General features: G+C 33.5%; 2 protein-coding genes and 1 pseudogene across 50 annotated transcripts in view; 1 reads left to right on the top strand and 2 right to left on the bottom strand.

The window, feature by feature from the left end:
• LOC127802068 (cysteine synthase-like) overlaps positions 1 to 20,804 on the bottom strand; it is a 185,882-nt gene that overhangs the window by 143,217 nt on the left and 21,861 nt on the right. For 18 of the 47 annotated variants that reach the window (XM_052337864.1, XM_052337751.1, XM_052337862.1 and 15 more), the window contains exon 9: positions 408 to 544. The exons of 1 other annotated variant lie outside the window; for it this stretch is intronic. In XM_052337864.1, the coding sequence (XP_052193824.1) occupies positions 408 to 544 (137 nt within the window). Of the gene's footprint in view, positions 1 to 407; positions 545 to 5,396; positions 5,449 to 5,529; positions 5,668 to 6,090; positions 6,355 to 7,139; positions 7,198 to 7,345; positions 7,449 to 7,546; positions 7,603 to 9,054; positions 9,139 to 9,239; positions 9,404 to 20,804 lie in introns of those variants that run through there. 28 more of the 47 variants (XM_052337853.1, XM_052337800.1, XM_052337813.1 and 25 more) reach the window with 24 other exon arrangements.
• On the top strand, positions 11,126 to 11,303 carry LOC127793605 (U1 spliceosomal RNA; annotated as a pseudogene).
• The window catches only part of LOC127802447 (cysteine synthase), a 38,329-nt gene continuing 33,947 nt past the window's right edge, over positions 16,423 to 20,804 (bottom strand). For all 3 annotated transcript variants that reach the window (XM_052338288.1, XM_052338275.1, XM_052338282.1), the window contains exons 2-11: positions 20,384 to 20,438; positions 20,176 to 20,285; positions 19,972 to 20,029; positions 19,268 to 19,531; positions 19,036 to 19,173; positions 18,850 to 18,901; positions 18,185 to 18,264; positions 17,397 to 17,456; positions 17,179 to 17,259; positions 16,423 to 16,927 (exon numbers count right to left, since the gene is read on the bottom strand). In XM_052338288.1, the coding sequence (XP_052194248.1) occupies positions 16,835 to 16,927; positions 17,179 to 17,259; positions 17,397 to 17,456; positions 18,185 to 18,264; positions 18,850 to 18,901; positions 19,036 to 19,173; positions 19,268 to 19,531; positions 19,972 to 20,029; positions 20,176 to 20,285; positions 20,384 to 20,425 (978 nt within the window). In that variant the 5' untranslated portion in view covers positions 20,426 to 20,438 and the 3' untranslated portion in view covers positions 16,423 to 16,834. The remainder of the gene's footprint in view (positions 16,928 to 17,178; positions 17,260 to 17,396; positions 17,457 to 18,184; positions 18,265 to 18,849; positions 18,902 to 19,035; positions 19,174 to 19,267; positions 19,532 to 19,971; positions 20,030 to 20,175; positions 20,286 to 20,383; positions 20,439 to 20,804) is intronic.

Genomic DNA, 20,804 nt, shown 5'->3' with positions numbered 1-20,804 from the left:
CGACCCGACCCGCCGGACGGACGACGCGTGAGGCCCAAAGGGTTAGTCCGCTCACAAAATCTGGGTGCCCCTTAGGGCCCAACCCCAAGTGGGAAGGTGGAGTATAAACATCCAATCCCATCTCTTTACGCAATCAATGTAGGACAACCACCCTCTCACACACACTTACACTCACACACTATAAACACAACAGGTTTCACTACCTAAGCAATCAAAAAGAGCATCAACGACCACCACTAAAGCGAAAACCTCCTGATGGATCAAAAATTAAGAGTTCAAAACCCTTGGTCTAGACCAGATTCCATGGACTAAAAACAATATGTGCAAGTGAAACTCAATGCAATTGACAAAACACAAAAATTGATCACTAAAAAGCGGTTGATGTCGTATAAAAACGGAGGCCTGACCTTAAGTATAGCGTGTTCGGCTCCGTCTTTGACGGCGGGGTACCTCCGGCGGGCTTCGGTGGACAGAGCGCGCAGATCCGACCCCAAGACCGCCATGAAAGCCGTCTCTCTCCCGCTGTAAGTATCGAATTGTGGCCCTGGAGTAGGATCAGAGTACCATGGCCTTATTGTCGGAGTGAACTCTTAAGAGGAAGAAAGAGAGATGAAGAGCGTGTTTGGCTTACCGGTTTTACCGCTTATAAGCTATCACACGTACAGTAATGCTAATTACCCATCTTTCTTCACACTCATTAACTATCTCATCGTTTAATTAATCCATCACTATAGTATAGAATTGCATGTGCCGCAAACGATTATATTTGTGAAGGATATTATATACCTTTGCCATAATAGCATTGCTAAGAAAATGGGAGTTTGTGGCTTGAGTGTAGACTGTATTCTTATATCTTAAACCTCTTTTATTTTATTATAATTTGGTTGTTTCACTCCTTCTCATATTGGCTACTTCTTATGACGGGGTGCTTAGGTTGTCTTGTCCCTAAAAACATCTCCTAAAATTCTTCCAGGCTTGTATGATTTGTTGGAAAAGCTTCCTATTGCCTGGTTGATAATTTCTAAATTTTTGGTATTCGTGTTTTCGATTACGCCAGAGATGGTAAATCGTAAGTTGACTCTTTGACCCTTGAATAGAACAAGAATCGAATTCACAACCCACCAAATTGATACCGACATATTAGACTGCGTTCTCTTTAATTTTCAATTTTGAGTTTTGAATTTATTTTCAGTTTTCTATTTTGGTAGTCTGTTTTTAGAAAATTGAAAACGCGTTCTTTTTGTCATTTTGAAAAATTATTTTTCAAAACAGAAAATTAGAAAACGTGTTCTCTCTGAAATTTTGAAAATATTTTTTTAATGATATTTTATTTAATAAATTTGATTATTAAGTAAGTTATAAATATTTAATGTTAATATATTATTAAAAATATATATACATTTTAAAGTTAATGAATTTTATAATATTTTTTCCATTACAATAATAAAATATGAATAAATAAATATGTTTTAAGTTTTGAGTTTATTTTAAATGAAAACACTCAAAATAATTTTTTGTTGTTTTGAGTTTTTTTTACAATTTTTTTTATTTTCAAAAATACATTTTTAAAAACAGCAAAGAGAACGCATTTTCATTATTTTAAAAAATTAAAAATTAAAAATGACTTGAAAACAGTAAAGAGAACACAACCTTACTAATCCGATAGCTTGACCCGAAGACAATAATTCCTAAATTCTTGATTTGACTTTGAGCTATAATTAAGCCATGTTTTGCCATAACAAAGAGAATGTATGATTAGCTCTTCCATGCTTTTAAAAATAGGAATTTTTTTATTTTTTTAAATTAATTTACCATGGTATTATTTAGGTTTATGATTTCATATTGGGATGATGATATTCTTACACAATCTCCAATGCTTGTGCTCTTTATTACGATAAGGAAGATAAATCACAAGTTGAGTCTTTGACCCTTGCGCAGGGTAGAGCAAAGATTGAATTCGCAACTCATTTACATATTATTTATCCAATCGCTCAATTTATGTCCCAAGACTTTTTAACTTCATATTTATAAAAAGTCTTGTAACCGATTACGGAGAGATGTTCTTATTTTGGAAAGTTCCATTGTTCTTATTTTGGAAAGTTCCATTCTTGAGTCAATAACTAAGCCTCGTATAGTTCTTGTGGTCGGTGCTTACAGGTCTCAAGTATATGAATGTCCTTGAGAGGCTCTCAGTTGTGCTTAGGAAGGAAGACTCTGATCTGGTTGCTTCACGCATTGTGTTGTCCTTTGCTTGGCTTTTTCATGCTTTTGGAATAACCCTAGTATTACTTTATTTCTCACTTATTCTTCCTTTATATCATTTATTGTTTTTATGAGCTGCTCTCTTATTCTTTTCAATTATCTTCTATTTTATTTTTAAAGAAAAAACACTAGAAACTCTCAACAAATGTGAGAATTTTTTTTTTTTTTTTTTTTAGCCCCCACGGACGTAGCACGAATGGCAGTTAAGTAACAGATTACAGACAAGAATGCAGGTTTGAGTTATGGCAGTCGCAGTGTAGGAATTTTATCTTCCTATGGGAGTGGCTCCTTGTGGGCACTATGCACTGTATCTCCTACTTGGTGTGTCACCGTGTACCGTGATTAACCCCTCTCATGTACGCGGGACAATGTGTGGGGCCCTTAAAGTGAGGGACTTCACCTTTTGCAGACAAGTGTGAGAATTTTTATCATTACTCAAATGATGTCAGTATCTTATTATTTTCTTGGTTGTATTGATCACAATGGTGAGAGGTTCTATTTAATTTCCTTGTTGGCTGTAATAAAGTAGGCTCTCTATATCTTTGTGGGGAGTGTAAGATTGAATAGTTTTTGGGAGGATGTGAAAGTATCTCACCCATACTTTCAGCTCTTGGGATGATGACTATTAATAATAATTTTTTTATTCGTTCACTTGAGATACTAAACTTTATATAAAAAAAGATATTTTTTTAAATACATAGATAGTTTATAAAATATTATAAATCATTATTATATTGTAGTTTCAGTAAAAAAAAAAAATTAAAATTAAAATTAATAAAATCTTATTTAAGTTCAACTATGTTATAAGAAAAATTAAGTAATTTAGTTATATTATCAATTAAAAAAAATTACTTTCTAAACTAGAATACAAAATTTTAATTAATGATTTTACCTACGAAGCACGGACGAGCCGTTTCGCCGTTTTCGAACCGTTTCGCGTTTTGGAAACGCGAAGACAGCCCAAAACCGTGTTTGGGTCGTTTCTGTAAATTGCGAAACGTTTCGGGGGGAGTTTCGCAATTTACAGAAACATGTTGGAAACGCGTCTCCCGCAGGAAATGCGTTTCCAGCGACCAGTCACCTGCAACGAGAAAGGTCACCGAGAGGCGAGGTGAGATATGTAATGTGCGACGACGGTTAACAGTGAGGTGAGAGATGGAGTGTACGATGGCGGACGGCGGTCGATGATAAGGGTGAGAAGCGAGCGACGGTGGCAGAGACATGTCGACTGTGAGAGAGGCGAGATCGAAGGCGAGGGTGAGGGTAAGAGAGTCGTCGATGGCGAGAGAGGCGAGCGATGGTAGCAGAGATGCGTCAACTGTGAGAGAGGCGAGATCGAAAGCGAGGGTGACGGCAAAAAACTCGTCGATGGCGAGAGAGGCAGCGACGATGGCAAAGACGCGTTGACTGTGAAAGGCGAGATCGACGGTGAGGGTGAGGGTGAGGGCAAGAGACGCGTCGACGGCAAGAGAGGCGGCGACTGTGGCAAAGACGATTGAAGCGGCGGCAATCGGCCATTGAGAGCGAGCAGCAAGATAGGGTAGCGGCGGCGGTAGCCATTAACAGCAACCACCGATGCAATTTAGGGTTTACATTATTTATAGTATATAAATTATAAATTTAATATTATTTATATAATTTAATTATTTAAACTAACAGCAACTACCGATGCTATTATATAAATAATATTTAATTTAAATTAACCACTGATGCAATTTATAATATTTATATAATTTAAATTTATAAAAATTGCATCAGTGATTCTGTTTATACATTATTTATATTATTTATATAATTTAAATTTATATTATTTAAATAACTGTTAATTAAATTATATTATATAAATTATATGCAATTAAATTTAAATTATAATTTAATTTCACATACACCCCTATATTTTTAAAAATTACAGTTTACACCGCGTTTCCGTTTCCTAACTTTTTTAAAAAATACCGTTTCCGCATTTTCGTTTTCGCGTTTCCCGTTTTCGTTTCCGTGCAACGAATTTTACATTTCAAAAAATAAGAAAAATAAAACTTTAATAATTTTTATTATTTTTTAAAAGGCTACCAAGCTAATTGTGGCCTAGGCTCCACCAACTCTTAATCGTCCCTGTGAATATGGCAATGCATTTCCATCATAAGTTAGTGCCTGGATTTAGCCGGTTTTTCACAGTGCTAGCTGAACTCTAGTTCTTCTACTTAACAATATTTATGTGCAAAATCTGGTTTAGCTTTCATGTTTATTTATTTGAAATTTTGAGTTGATCAATGTGGGACAAAAACAAGAGGCATAAAGGACGACATAAGACAAATGAGAATGTTATGTTCAGGCATATATATAGAGCTTTGTGTGGACATGCGAAGGGGCAGATATGCCGAGTCTGGTCTGATTCAGTATTGTATAGCATCACAACAAGTGAATGTAACTTCTTTGGAGGATGTGATCAAGTATTCCATGCATTTCTACTGAGAAAGCTGAGACGGCTCAGAATCAGGCTCAAACTATAGAGGAAGCTCTTAATGTGGATGACCTAGAAGCTGATAAAAGACTGGAGGATTTAATGCTAAGCTATGTCAGTGGTGAGAAGGGGAATCAATGATATTTGCAGTAGACTTGGTCTAATTAGTTACTTTGTTTGTTTGTTTGTTAAGGTGAGGTGGCAGTGCAAGGGGGAATCGAATGTATTTTCATATGTATGCATACTAGGGTATTTTTGTCTTATGTTTATTTCTCTCCTTCTCTACGTAAGCTCTTTCATTCGAATAGATCGAATGGTTGGGATATCCGGGCGGGGTGCTGGATCATACCAGCACCTATTCCTTGTATCTTGTGTGGACCTTGAACATGAAGCAAATGTCTCTTTACAAAAATGGCATGCCATTCATTCACACGTGTGAAAGCAAATTGGCCTCACATAGCACTTCTATACAATTAATTTTCTTTAATGTCTTATTGGTTATGTGACTACTGCGATATGCTATAAAAAACTGATTTCTGACAAATCAAACTTAAAATAGCTAGTAAACCTGGGTAGAGTGAACCAATATGTTCCTCAGAAAAAATAGTTCCATAATAATCACACGACCATCAAAAGTAATAAAATTCAGTAATGCACATAACATATCACTTACCAGGTTTTCCTCCATTTAGTACAGGGCTTTCAGTTGGTTCAACACCATAGACCTAAAAACACAACAAAAAGAGCATGTAAAAGAAGAAATATCTCTCTCTCTCTCTCTCTCGGTGATTCAGGGGGAGAAAAACCTTTATATTTGGATTTTTCTGCTTCAGGAACTGCCCTGCACCAGTGACAGTGCCCCCAGTCCCTATTCCAGCAACTAAGGCATCAACTTTCTCTTCAGAGCCCTTCCAAATCTCTGGTCCAGTGGTTTCATAGTGAATCTGCAGAATCAAAAAGAATGAGCAAATTTTTCTTACCATTTATATGTGGTCATATAACTTGATATACAAATTGCTAGGCTCATGTGTTACAGGTTCGGGTTTTGGGAAATTGATGATCTAAGCTGCAATCATATCTTGGGTTCCAATATAAAGTTTGACTATTTGTGCTAGTTCCATTAATTCTAATTTTCAGGCAGCTCTTTTATGTTTGAATTGATGCAACTTGGTTCTGTTCTGACTCTCACTTTACGCCACATGTAACACTGGGTTGCAAATGAAGGGGATGTCTTAGGTGACTGACTTACATTGTAGGGCACATCTTCAACTAGCTTTACCTTTTGGGACAAGTGGTTAGTAACACCCAAGTTACAAGATTTTTTTTAGAGGTATGCATATTATAAAAAGTATTGATCAGGGGAGTACCTTTGGGTTGGCAGGATTTTCAAATTGATGTAGATAATAACCGTTAGGTGTCCTTTCTAGTATCTCTTGAGCCTTTTGGAAAACCCCAGCAATACCCTTAGCTATATCTGTAAGATACAACTCTGCACCAAAAGCTCGGAGAATAATCCTTCTCTCGAGGCTATAAGAAGATGGCATGACTAGAATAAGCTTGTAGCCCTTAGTAGCTGCAATGAACGCCAAACCAATGCCAGTATTGCCACTGGTAGCCTCAATGAGAACCGTCTTAAGCCAGCATTATTTTTGCACAATCAGCACCCAAAAAAAATATATATATCAGTTAAAAGAATACAGAACTTTGATTTGAACAAGAAAAACACAATAACATATACATTAAATTTCTACTGGGCCTTATTCAAATATAGAAGAGAAAATATTATTTTATATTTGTGTGTGATACACAATTAAGATAATTTAAACATGTGGGAAAAAGACTAATAGACGTTCTAGAGAAGAAAGTGAATGGAATGAAATAAGTATTTAGCAAAAGAGGTAAGAGGAAAATCAAAAAAACCTTGGTGCGAGACAATTAAGTATGATAAGAGTTATAAGAATCTTATAAAACACATGGACATAACTAGTAATCATTGGCAAGTTAGAATTCATATAGTTGAGCCCACATAATAGATTAAAAGAATGATATATTGTTGTCTCCTCTATTGGAGTAGTGCCAATAGAGGAGAAGATGAGAGAGATTAGACTAAGATGGTTTGGTCATGTGAGAAGGAGATCAAGAGAAGCTCCTGTGAGGAAAGTTGATGAAATAGAATAATTAATCAAAAAAAAGGTAGAAGCAGACCTAAGAAAATTTTGAGGGAGACATTAAAGTTTGATATGAAGTGTATGGATCTCAATGAATATATGATAAAAGATAAAAATACATGGAAGTCTAGAATTCATGTAGCCGACCCCACATAGTGGGATAAAGGCTGGATATGTTGTTATTATATTGATGAAAAATTTATAACATGGGACAAAAACAAAAATTTGTTACGAGGAATTCAGTTAACCTTCCCAGGGGTAATCAGGCCCTTCTCTTCTGCATCTTTGATCATACTATATCCAATCCTACATGCCGGAAAATAAAAGGCACGTTATAGCATAGCATAGTGCAGAAAATATAAGTTTCAACATTATCAGCACATCAACAGTCAACACTGCAAGTTTCTACGCAAATTACTAAATTAACAGAGAAAACATGAAGAAATATGACTACCTGTCTTTCACACTAGAGCATGGTTCCATCATCTCCAACTTGGCTGCAATTCGAGCTACACAACCATCAACAATGTTGTTGAGATATACCATTGGGGTTTTTCCTATCAGGTGCAGATCAAAGATGGTGGGAGGCTAAAGTGACTTGACACATCAAGGAAACATGGAACTAAAGAGAATCTTCATCAGATGACTAACTTACCTCAGTAACATCTTTTGCAATTGGGGAAGTATCCTCCATATTTTTTCTTTCAAATACTATATCATCAAGAATAATAAAAGAAATGGTCAGAAATAAGTTTAAAGAAATAGAGGAGTGGAGGAGACAGTTGAAGGGCCATATCTCATAATATATATACCCTACCAGAGTAGTAGACATTATCAAAATATAATTCAACAAAACAAAAACTAAATGAGACATCGTCAGAGAACCCACACAGAGTCCCATGGAAACTGGAAAAGCCAACTGTACAATTTTAAAGGAACAAAATACAGAGAAAAGAAAACAAGAAAAAAGAGGAATCAAGTGCAACAGGCTCCTGCCATTTTGGGCAAGTTACAGATAATCAAAACATGATCAAATTTCTCATTACAAAAGAAACACGGATGACCTATTTTTGAGTCCTTCATCCAAGAAAGAATCCATATGCAGACATGGATACAGATGACATATCTACATAAAACAAGACACCTCAAACAGAACATTCCCTAATGGCATAAACCCATCCCAAACAAAACCAGGACACAACAAAATGGGCCTGTTAAATATGCTAAAGAGATCTTCTTGTCTCAGCAACCAGCAGCCTCATTAAGTGCGAGAGGAAATCACTACCAAATCTTTACCCTCGGAGCTCTAAGTAGAAAACAAAGTCCAATATTTCATACAAGATGAGCACATTAATGCTGCCTCCCAGGCCATCACATGAACTAGCCTATGTTGTAAATACAACTTTTGAGAAATATGCAATATTTGATCATGAAATACAAAATGAATCAGGATAATTGTTTTCAAATAATAGCAACCAGATCACAAAAAATGACGGGATTACATGAGTGAACAAAAAATATAATAGAAAGCAAAAGAAACATATGGCCTATCTGAGATAAGAGGCATGCCACAAGCGTTGCCCAAATTTGAAAAAGGACAAAGTAACAGGATACTGATATGACTGCAAGACATTAGCCAGGATATTTAAAGCATTGTACTTGTTCATTAAATCTATGCATGAAAATGTTTTCTTTTCCTCTTCTCTTTTACAAGACCAAGTGGAAAACTATGTTTTCTCGTGAAATATGGGCTGTACAACACCGGTTAGTGTAAAAATAATATAGGGCAACTAGCCATAAATATTGTGATAACCAATATAATTATCTGGTATAATGTCCTAATGAACATATTGTCAAGCATACACATGAAAGTTTTGTTTACTTTATAAACTATTTCCGGCAATATTGCCTCAACAAATTAATGATGGTGCAATGACATAGAACACTTGAACAACTGACAAATCAGTAGTTTTCCCATAACATTCAATCAATTGATAGATGTCGAAGACGAAATATTGGAGTTACTGGTACGTTGTAACAGAGAAACTTGAATTTGCAAAGTATAACCATACCATTTGGCGAAAATAATGGAATAATCACAACAAACTAAGGTCAAACTTCCACAATACCACTAATCAAACCATAGAAAAAGTGCAGATTTACCGCCAAAATTGTGACACGTTCCCCAAACCCAAACTTCCGAACACAGCAGCAAAGCAGTTTCCTAGAAATCATCAACAAGATTATCTTAAACAAAACAAAGACAATTATTATTTCCAGAAATTCCATGGGGAACAAGGAAAGCTGCTTATTTTCTCCAGATGAGTGATCAGATAACAATTACTTACAGAATTTTAAAGTTCAGCGTGCCTCTTGGATGCTTTCCGCTCGCAGTCTGCAACTCGACGTTAATCTATATATGCGTGTATGAGCATTGAGCATTGACTAGAGAACGATGAACTGATTGACTACAAGTACATGTATGCACGATATATAATAATAGAAGCAACTCATATATGATAACGTACGGGTATGTTTATGTACACACACACGACCCTGCTATTGGTATCATTTGGAGTACAGACAAGAATATTTTTCTCTCACCGAGGTATTTTAGTCATAGGTTTCATTGTCTTATTTTACTATTTTAGCGACATTTTAATTATATTATATAATACAAGTGTAATCAGCATCCCCCACCCTATATATATATATATATATATATATATTTCTTTTTTGTTTCTGGAGATTGAGATGGGCACTGGTAAGGGTGATATATGCGGGGAAGGTCCTGACCAACGGAACCCTTCCACTGTTGTAGGGTTACCCCCGGGCATTGTTTGGGAGCATGTTATTAAAATATTTAAGATGAATGTCAAATATTTTTTGGCTTCTATGACACAGACACGCAAGTTAAATAATATAAAATAAATTTTCAAATCTCATAAATACATAAAAAAAAAAAAGTTTAAATAATGTGTGTTTATTATAATTTATTTAAAATTTTAAAGTAATTTGATTAATTTATCATAAATTCATCAAATATTTAATTAAAAATAAAAATTACTTATTATCTATATATATATATATTATAACAAAATAGCCGCCAAATTTTTTTCCCCCTTATTTTCACTTTCTATTTCGATATTTTTTTTTTTTTTTTGTTTACCCGAAATAAAATTTTTATAGGTCATTAATTAAATCTAGATTTATAAAAAACATGTAATCTTGAAACTTGTAAATAGTTTTATTCATGGTTGAATATTATTCGGAGAATGTGTAAGTATCCTGGTATATGAAGAGGTAAGATATAATCCTTATTATTAATTTTTAAATATTAATAAAAAACTTTAATTAAAATAAATTACAAAAAAAGAAAACTTTTTTAAATCGGGAAAAATTTTGAGATATCAAGTAATACCGCCAAATACCAACTGCCAAGTATTTTTTAAAAAAAATAAATTTAATTTTTTATTTTATTTTTCCGTAATTTACCTATCATTCTCTCTCAATAAAGCCATCACTCAAAACTCTAAAACCCTTAATTAGTTTTAGAACCATGCAAAAAAAATACAAATCTTATATATATTTATGTTACTACTTAATTTTGAAAAATAATTAATTTGTAGGTTATGTTAAATTAATTATTTAGGTAAAATTTAATTATTTTAAATAAGTTGTTTAAGTTATTTTGATAAAATTAATATTTTATATAGACTATTTATATTTATCATATGTTATATTTTTTTTGAAAATTTTATTATATTTTATATTTTATATTTTTATTATTTATGTTACTAATTTATTATATATTGTCATATTATTTATTATTTATATAATCTATTTATATTTATCATATATTAAATTAATTATTAATTTATGAAAAATATATAGTTCTTAAAAATAAAATTTATAATTATAATGTTCTCGATTTTAAATAAATTTAATACATATAAAATATCGTGCATCATGATGAACTAGTATATATAAATTAAGTGACACCGTCGTCAGATTGCGAATTAATTAAGCAGCAGCCGACACTGTGATTAGATTTGATAATATTTATGTTGACATCAGAATCACGGGCTGGTCAAGGTAATACTAAAATAATAAATGGGCAGGCCAAGTAAAGTGGAGGGTGCATGCCAATGAACATGATCCCACATCGACGGCAGAGAAAGCAAGGAGCCAAGAAGGAAAATAGAAAAGGGGAGGGGAGAGACCGGCGCAAAACTTACATACCTGGACGGGGCCAATGGGCGATCAAGAAGGCTCATTCGCCTAGGAGGGGTGGCTTCCATTGCACGCATGACGGAAGCCCACTCAGCCTAACATCTCCTTTCCCAATGGGGGGGAGACTGTACGTCTTAATTTCTGGTAGCGGGGGCCTGCTGCGCTCGCGCGGCCCCTCCCCAATGCCTTTTCCATGAACTGTTTGTTTCCGTGCAGCCGAACGCAAAATAATATGATGAGCCGCTACGTGTGGTAATTTTCAGAGTGACCCTTTTCATGGGCTAGCTCGTGTCTTGTTATTTTGCTTTTCTTTTTCATTTTCAATTTTCCTTTTTAATTCAAAAGTATTATTATGAAAGCATTAAAACAAAAGACCTAACAAAAAGGTCTTCCCCTCATTTTTAATTAAATTGCACACAACGCACTTCTGGTTTTTTTTTTTTTTAAAATAACACAGGCTTCTTTTGAATTTTATAAATGTGTATCTCTTAACTTCTCTTGTCGGTTACTACTTGTTAATTTTTTTTTCAATTCTAATGATACTTTTGTCTCTATTATTATTATAAAATATTTAAAAAAATAATAAAAAATTAGAGATAATTAAAATCCTGGTTCAAAATTGGACAAATTAGTTCTTTGATTGGGTTTTCAGTGAAACTCCATTGAAAATTAACAAAAAGAGATAAAAAAACCTATAAGAAACAAAGAAAAAGCCTTGCAGCAATGGAGTTTTCAATAAATTTTCACTGAACCCTATCAAATAGAGATAGATAGGAAGAAAGAGAAATATAAAGATAAAAAAATAAATGTTTAATCCATAAATTTGGGTTGAATATTGATTGAACTCATAATTTTTGTAGTCTCTAGATTTGTAGAACTAGTCTATAAATTTGGATTTAGGTTTGTTTGTTTTAACCCTCATGAGGTAAAACTCTTACAAAGAAAAGTACAAAAAATCAAATTTATTAGTATTTTCTTCGTGTTTCGTAGTCATTGAGTGATTGAACTATTTAAGTTTTGATTGAAACCCATGTGGGTTTTGATTATATGAAGAAGACAAAGATAAGAGAGAAATAGAAAGAGAATGAGAAATGGAAAAGAAAGAGACAATAAAGTTCTTGTTAGATCATTGTTTTTTTTTTTATTATGTACTATCATGAGCGCTCCTTATATATCGATCCCACAGCTTATAAGGGAGTAAATCAAGGATGTGCCCTGTTGTGGCCAAGGCTTGAACATGTGATCACAACTGAGGGCATAATGAGCAACACCTCAGCAAGATCGTTTACTCTAAATTTTTGTGTTTAAATATTGTTAGAATAAATTTTACAAACCACCCTTAATGTTTACTTAAATTAGACTAACCACCTATGTATTTTCATAAACACTATCGACCTTTCTTGACTTTTATAATTTTACATTAGATTTTTTCCTATCATTTAAAAATTATTGTTAATATTTTGTAAGTAATCAAAATGTCCTTGTATTTATATCTTATAATTGTTTTATTTCTCTCGTATCTCCACTTTCACTTCATTCACTCATTTATGTCTCCCAACATAAAAAATTAGATATCTTGTGAGGTTGTTGGTGGCCATGAATGAGTCTCTTTTCATCTCTCTCTTCAATTTTTTTTTATTATTTATCTCCATCTTTTTATTTTTGTTTCTTGTTCATTTGAAAATAAACCATGAATTTATCTTTGAAGATAAAACCTACACGAACAATTTGTCTTCTAGGTTTCATCCTCTGGGTTCTTCTTTAAAGATGAAATGATGTGGGGTTTTGATCAAATTATCTAAGTTTCAATCAAAAATCTAGCTTTCGATTGGACAAAAAGGAAAGAGAGACAAAGAGAACTAATTTAAAGATAAGGGTAAATTTGTCAATTTATATGATTTGTTATCGTCCAAATAGATATTTTTTAAAAATCTACAGATAATGAAAGATTTAAATAAATTTATCAATGGTTCGTGAAATTTACTCTTTATTTTTTATTTAATTAACTAATCATTTTTTTATCCACTCAATTAGTTATGCTTCACTATCTCAATATTAAACAATCAATAAGTCATTTTAATAAAATAAATAAATAAATAAACTAGAAAAGTTGCCTATATTATGCATGTAGACACCAAGAGGTAAAAGATTTGCAATAAAGATTCATTTGATATTTTTGATAATTATAGTACCATTTTTTATTTTCTTTAAATAAAATTTAAAAAATGAGACTTAGGTTAATGATAAATAGGATGTTTATAAGTTAATTATACTAAGAGATTATAAGTTACATTACATAAAAGAGTATCTTAAGAAAATTAAAAAAGTCGTATCAAGAGATAACACCAAATTGTGCATTTGTTTTAAAAAACTAAATATTTTAAAAAAATAAAAACAAGGACATAAATAATTAGGTCGTATTGACCTGAATGTGATAGTGCAATTTTTGTCGATAATGTTTTTTTTTTTTTTTTTCCTTTAAACTGAACTGTTTACGTCAATGATGAGTGTGCGTATGTAATATTCCAAAGTAACTTACACGCCAACGTAGGACTCTCACAGTCCCACAGAAACAGTCTTCCAGTTAAAGAACAAAAATCCAATGTTTTTTTTCTTAGGACCATTACATAAAAAATGGAACAATCAAACGAACCAAAAGTCCAAATTGACAGCAAGTCGAACGAATGTGACGGCCAAAGATAGATTGTCAACATGTCACACGGCGGCTAGCAGCATCTTAATTGTGCCACGTTGTCAAAGTAAAATTACAATAGCTTTAAGTAAAATATTATTATCAAAGCATTAAAACCAAAAGACCTAACAAAAATGTCTTCCCCTCATTTTTAATTAAATTGCACACAACGCACTTATGTTTTTTTTTTTAAATAAAAAATAACACAGGCTTCTTTTGAATTTTATTAATGTGGATCTCTTAACTTCTCTTGTTATTGGTTGCTACTTGTTCATTTTTTTTTCAATTCTCAAAATACTTTTGTCTATGCTATTATTATAAAATATTTAAAAAAATAATAAGAAATTAGAGGTAATTAAGAATGTTGGTTCAAACTTAAACAAATTAGTTCTTTTGGTATTTGGGTTTTCAGTGAAATTCCATTGAAAATTGACAAAAAGAGAAACAGAAAGAGAGAGAAACCTATAAGAAACAAAGAAAAAACCTTGCAGCAATGGAGTTTTCAATAAATTTTCACTGAAAACACTATCAAATAGAGATAGACAGGGAGAAAGAGAAAGATAGAGATAAAGGAATAAATGTTTAACCCATAAATTTGGATTGAATATTGATTGAACCCATAATTTTTGCAGTCTCTAGGTTCGTAGAACTAGCCTATAAATTTGGATTTAGATTTCTTTGTTTTAACCCTCATCAAGTAAAACTCATATCGAGAAAAATGCAAGAAAATCGAATTTATTAATATTTTCTTTATGTTTTTCAACCATTGATTGATCGAACCATTTAAGTTTTGATTGAAACCTATATGAGTTTAATTCTATGAACAAGACAAAGATGAGAGGGAAATAGAAGGAGAATGAGAATGAAAAAGAAAGAGACAATAAGATTGTCCCTAGACCATTATCCTTTTTTTTACACATTTTTTGTGTAAAAGAGAAAGAAAAATTAAGAAAAAAAGGAAAAAAATAAAGGAAAGATAAAATAAGTTATTTGCATACAAAGACAAAATAGTTGATTCTAAAAGGTTATTAGAGTCATTTACCAAATTACAGAGGTATTGGTGCAATTTAATTAAACTGGCTATGAAATTTACTCTAAATTTTTGTGTTTAAATTTTGTTGGAATAAATTTTACAAACCACCCTTAATGTTTACTTAAATTAGACTAACCACCCATATATTTTCAGAAACACTATCAACCTTTCTTGACTTTTATAATTTTACATTAGGTTTTTTTCTACCATCTAAAAACTATTGTTAATATTTTGTAAATAATCAAAACATCCTCAAATTTATATCTTATCATTGTTTTATCTCTCTCGTATTTCCACTTCACTTTATTCAGTCTCATATATGTCTTCCAACTTAAAAAATTAGATATCTTGTGAGGTTATCGGTGGCCATCGTCACCAATGGGTCTCTTTTTATCTCTCTCTTTTAACTTTTTCCTATTATTTATCTCATTTCCTCAATCTTTGTTTCTTGTTCATTTGAAAATAAGCTATGGGTTTATCTTTAAAGATAAAACCTAGACAAACAATTTATCTTCTAGTTTTCATCTCTTGACTTTTCTTTGAAGATGAAATGACGTGGATTTTTAATCAAACCATCTAAATTTTGATCAAAATCCTAGTTTTTAATTGGACAAAAGAGAAAGAGAGATAAAGAGATCTAATTTAAATATAAGGGTAAATTTGTTAATTCATATGGTTTGTTCTCGTCAAAATAAGTCTTATCTTTAAAAAAAAAAAAAACATACAGATAATAAAAGATTTAAATAAATTTATGAGTGCTTTGTGAAATTTACTTTTTTTATTTTTTTATTTAATTAACTGATCACCTCTTTCATCAACTTAATTGATTATGCTTCACTATCTCAATATTAAACAACCAATAAGTCATTTTAATAAATAAAAAAAAAACTTGAAAAGTTGCCGATATTATGCATGTGGACACCACAAGGTAAAAGATTTGCAATAAATATTCATTTGGTACTTTTGATACTTATAGTACCGTTTTTTATTTTCTTTAAATAAAATTAAAAAAATGAGACTTGGGTTAATGATAATAGGATGTTTATAAGTTAATTATACTAAGAGATTATAAATTACATTACATAAAAGATATCTTAGGAAAATTAAAAAAGTTGTATCAAGAGATAACATCAAATTGTGCATTTGTTTTAATAATAATAGATTGGATGAATATTGTCGTCAATCAAAAATGATATGATAAATTTATATATAACAAAATACACATTTTTATTTTATCAAACATCATTCTTAACTTTAATTGTTAGGATTTAAAAAACTAAATATTTAAAAAATAAAAACAAGGACATAAATACTGATAGGCGAAGTGAACGGGGTGCTTCATTGCGCTTGCCCAAGTGGCTGAACTAATTAAGTCGTATTGACCTGAATGTGATGGTGCAATTTTTGTCGATAATATATATATATTTTTTGGGGCTGAACTGTTTACGTCAATAACGATTGTGTGTAATATTCCAATGTAACTTACAGGCCATCATAGGACTCCCAGTCCCACACGAAACAATCTTCCCGTTAAAGAACAAAAATCCAATGTTTGTTTTTTAGGACCATAATATCAAAAATCGAACAATCAAACAAACCATAGTCCAAATTGTCAGCAAATCGAACGAATGTGACGGGCCGAAGATAGATTGTCAACATGTCACAGGGCTAGCAGCCCACGTTGACAAACTAAAATTACAATAGCTTTGTCTTGTTTCCATTTAAAGATAAATATGCAGATCCTATATACCCAATGGTTTCAGAAAGGGATCATCCAAAACCTTATTCAGTGACGGGAAAGCATTTGTACAAAGCAAAGCGGTAAGACCCAGCACTATCAAACTTAATTTTCTTTCAGAAACTAGAGCCATCATACCATTTTGCAAATACAAACATCTACCAACTATTATTAGTACCAGAACTTAGGGAGAAAGCCACAAACAGCAATCACAAGATGATAGCAACTTTTACTGCTTCAGAGAAACTCAGGGCTCAAAGAGCATGGTCTCGGCCTCCCGCTTCAAGGAGTCGAACAGCACCGATGACAGATAACGCTCTCCGAAGCTGGGGAACACCACCTGACAGAAAGAAATGACAGAATATTTTTAAGAATGTTCGATCCAAACATGAAACACCCAGGATTGTGATCAAGGTCTGTAAACTGGAGTTTGAATCAGCCAAACGCTTCAAGGCATGGGCGTTCATTGCTTTTACCAGTAGATATGAAAAATGTACAAAAATTGCTGGACATGATGATGCGAGAAGTCATAAAACAAAATGCAGTATATAATGTATGCACTGCACCAGTGAGGTCAAAACTTAAACTTACAACAATGAGTTTTCCAGCATTTTCTGGCCTCTTAGCTATGTTAATTGCTGCAGCTGCAGCAGCACCAGATGATATTCCTACCTGCAATACAGGTTGCCACAAGTACCGTCAGACTTTTGGACTGTAGATGTCTACGGCATTTTATTATTTCAAAAAGAGAAAAGTAAGAAATTATCTATATGCCACTCCTGAAATCATTCGAATGGTTAAGCTCTTACCAGCAAACCTTCTTTCAAAGCAAGAAGCTTGGCAGTTTCAATAGCCTCCTCACTTGATACCTGCAAAATGTTTCAACATTACTATCACACAATGGGTACTGAATCCGATAGATGACAAATACCAATATATGATGGGACAGAAATAAAATGTCATAAGCTTTCCTATATAAGAAAGAATGCTCTAGTGTAACACCTATTTGTGATCATGGCTAAAAGTGACAGCCTCTGCATTAGGGCTCTCAACGCTGGGAGGTCTGGATAGGGAAACAGATTTATGTAATAATTAAGTCGATGACTTCTCGCATAAATCTGGACACATACAGCCAGGTAAAGTAGTACATTCACCTTTTTTTCTTTCAGTTTGACTAAAGGAATTCCCCTTGGCACATTTCAAGATCCATCATTATTTTCCCAGTTTATTTGACAAGTGAACCAATCAAGAATTCTAGAACTTGTTTTAGGGAACTCCCTCCCCATGCCATACTCCAAAAGCATCAACAGCAAATGCGTACTTAAGCCATTGGATGGAAAGTAAAAAGACATCCTTTGTTTGGCATGTAAGTGCATAAAAGCCCAAAAACTATCTAAATGCCAAGTTGCAGGTGAAGCAAAACATATCTTTTTTATTATTTTTTTAACTGTGATAACTCTCTTGTTCAGGTTTCTTAGTTTTATTTGCTTCTTTTTTTCATCATGATAGCAAAGCATGATGAATGAATGAAAAGATTCATCCAGTTGTTTGCTAAAATAGAATGAGTATGCCTTATCAGAACATCCTTGAGGCTTACCTGAACAACTTCATCAAGCAGATTGACATCCAGTACGCCAGGAATGAAGCCAGCACCAATCCCTTGGATTTTATGGGAGCCTAAATATTACATCATGCCATATGTAAAGTTAGACTGTAAACATGCAAACATAGAATTCTAAGACAATGCCACAAGGCTCACAGGGATAGCAGACAAGTTGAAGCAGGATCCCTGTAATATATTTTATTCTATGGATACTCTTAAAATATATATTTAAAAAAAAACTGTTCTGCTCATAAGGCCCACACAGAGGGAAGAAGCCCCCCAAGAACTTATGATGATTGCCATGCATATAGTTGCATATCTGCCAGCACATGCCAATTTCTACATCAAATATCACTATAAACCTTAATCCCACCAAGGTCTGACAATTTTTATTTTGGACGTCAGTAACCAACAAAAGTAACCAACAAATATGCAGTCTTCTCCTTATTTGTATATATCGGAGCTGCAGTCGAGAACAACTTTGGTAGGAGACTCAATATGATATAAAGACATTACAGAAAATATGGTCATATATAGCTAAAATTCATATAGTCAACCCTACATGCCGGATATGTTGTTTTTAGAAGCTGCAACATCCCAAAAACAGGTTATGCATGCCTAGTGAGGATTGCCTAAACATTAGTTCAATCAAAACTCACCAGGTTTTCCTCCAGATAAAACGGCACTTTCAACTGGTTCAACACCATATATCTGTATATGAATAAAGAAGGGTAAAAATGTGGTAAGAAAATTAATTAAGGTATTTTTGGTTTCATTTTGTAAGAGGGAATTCTTCAAGTGTCATCGTTTTCTCCAATTAACCTAGAAAATGGAAAAGCGCTTACCTTGATCTCAGGATTTTGCTCTTTAAGGTACCTTCCTGCACCAGTCACTGTACCTCCTGTACCAATCCCAGAAACAAGGGCATCCACTTTCCCACCTGAGCCTTTCCAGATCTCCGGTCCCGTGGTCTCGTAATGAATCTAACCAATGAATCAGTCAAATGATTAATATATCTGACCAACTACCTACCTATTATGACAGGCAGAGACTCAGGAAGCATTAGTGCAAAAATACCTTTGGGTTGGCAGGGTTTTCAAATTGCTGAAGAATATAGGCGTTGGGGGTCTTTGCTTGTATCTCTTCTGCCTTCTGAACAGCCCCTTTCATTCCCCTAGCAGGATCTGTAAGCACCAATTCAGCTCCAAAAGCACGAAGAATAATTCTTCTTTCCATACTCATAGAAGCAGGCATGGTGATTATCAGCTCATAACCCTTAGCAGCTGCCATAAACGCCAAGCCAATGCCAGTATTGCCACTGGTTGGCTCAATGAGGACACTCTTCAGTAATGGCCATTCAAGTAGACAACAAGAAGAAGAGTTGGTCAGGTTCACATAAACACTGCAGAATGAAACACAAAGAGTGTACAGGTATAATTGCAGCAAATTGATGTTTTTCTTTCTGTTCAACCACACAATACAGTTCATAATTGGATTGAATACACAGGACTCTGTGCTTGGGTCCACGGATTTATGAACAATGAGGATTGCCACATTCAGGCAAAGATGGTGAGAATACTGGATACTTTAATGCTTATACTCTTAATGATTATGTATACAAAAAATTATTTATCAAAAACTGATATGTGCACAAAAAGATAACAGTACTCAATCCATTCACAGCAAACAGTTGAGGTCACATAATAAAATCCCGTCCAGATATGTGTTTATATAACAGGTTGGGGGGTCTCCCCATTAAAAATAAATCACCGTGGGCTAACCTTGCCAGGCGTAATGAGGCCCTTCTCTTCTGCATCTTGTATCATACTGTATCCAATCCTGCAAGCCAGGAATGATTGTGTGTCAAAATCTACTAATGAAATCCCATAGTATGAAGTGCAAAAATTATAAAGATTAATACACCATGAAGCAAGAGAGTGCAAACATATCAGACAGCTCAAGAGCAAAACTTGTCTAATCATTACCTGTCTTTGACACTAGAGCAGGGTTCCATCATCTCTAGCTTGGCAGCAATACGAGCAACGCAACCATCCACTATGCTGTTGAGGTAAACCAATGGTGTTTTACCTATCAACTGTACAAGTCAAAACAAAAAGATGACTGTGATCAGAACTTTCACCCCTGATTGTATTGTCAAAAAAAGGGCAAGCGCGAAGGATAAACAAAACTTACTCCAGTAACATCTTTCGCAATCTGAAGTTTCTCCTCAGCCATTTTGGTTAAATAACTGCAAAATTAAATGGTTGAAGAAATCAGCAATAACGATCAGAACATACTTCGAGAAAGAACAGAAGAAGCGCCACAATTTCAAATCCTCTGTATCTTTTCTTCTCCTGGGTCCAATCCAAGGATAAAAGCTCCCAGACAATTGACATCCATCCAAATGCTTGGCTCAGTTCAAACGTGCAAATCTACTTTCAGTAATAATTTTCTTCGCAAGTTACTGGAAAACAACACATGCTCATAGAGTATTGTTTTCTTCACGATTTTCAAAAAACATACAAGAGAGGCTATTTGACCATCCAGAAAACAGAACCATATAGCAAACAGATCTAAGCCTAAAATCAAAAAGTTTTCCTGAAGGTCGTACAAT

Source organism: Diospyros lotus, chromosome 1 (assembly GCF_014633365.1).
Source record: "Diospyros lotus cultivar Yz01 chromosome 1, ASM1463336v1, whole genome shotgun sequence".
Lineage (NCBI taxonomy): Eukaryota > Viridiplantae > Streptophyta > Magnoliopsida > Ericales > Ebenaceae > Diospyros > Diospyros lotus.
The sequence above is the reverse complement of the archived record's forward strand: the minus strand, read 5'-3'. Positions and strand labels throughout refer to the sequence as shown.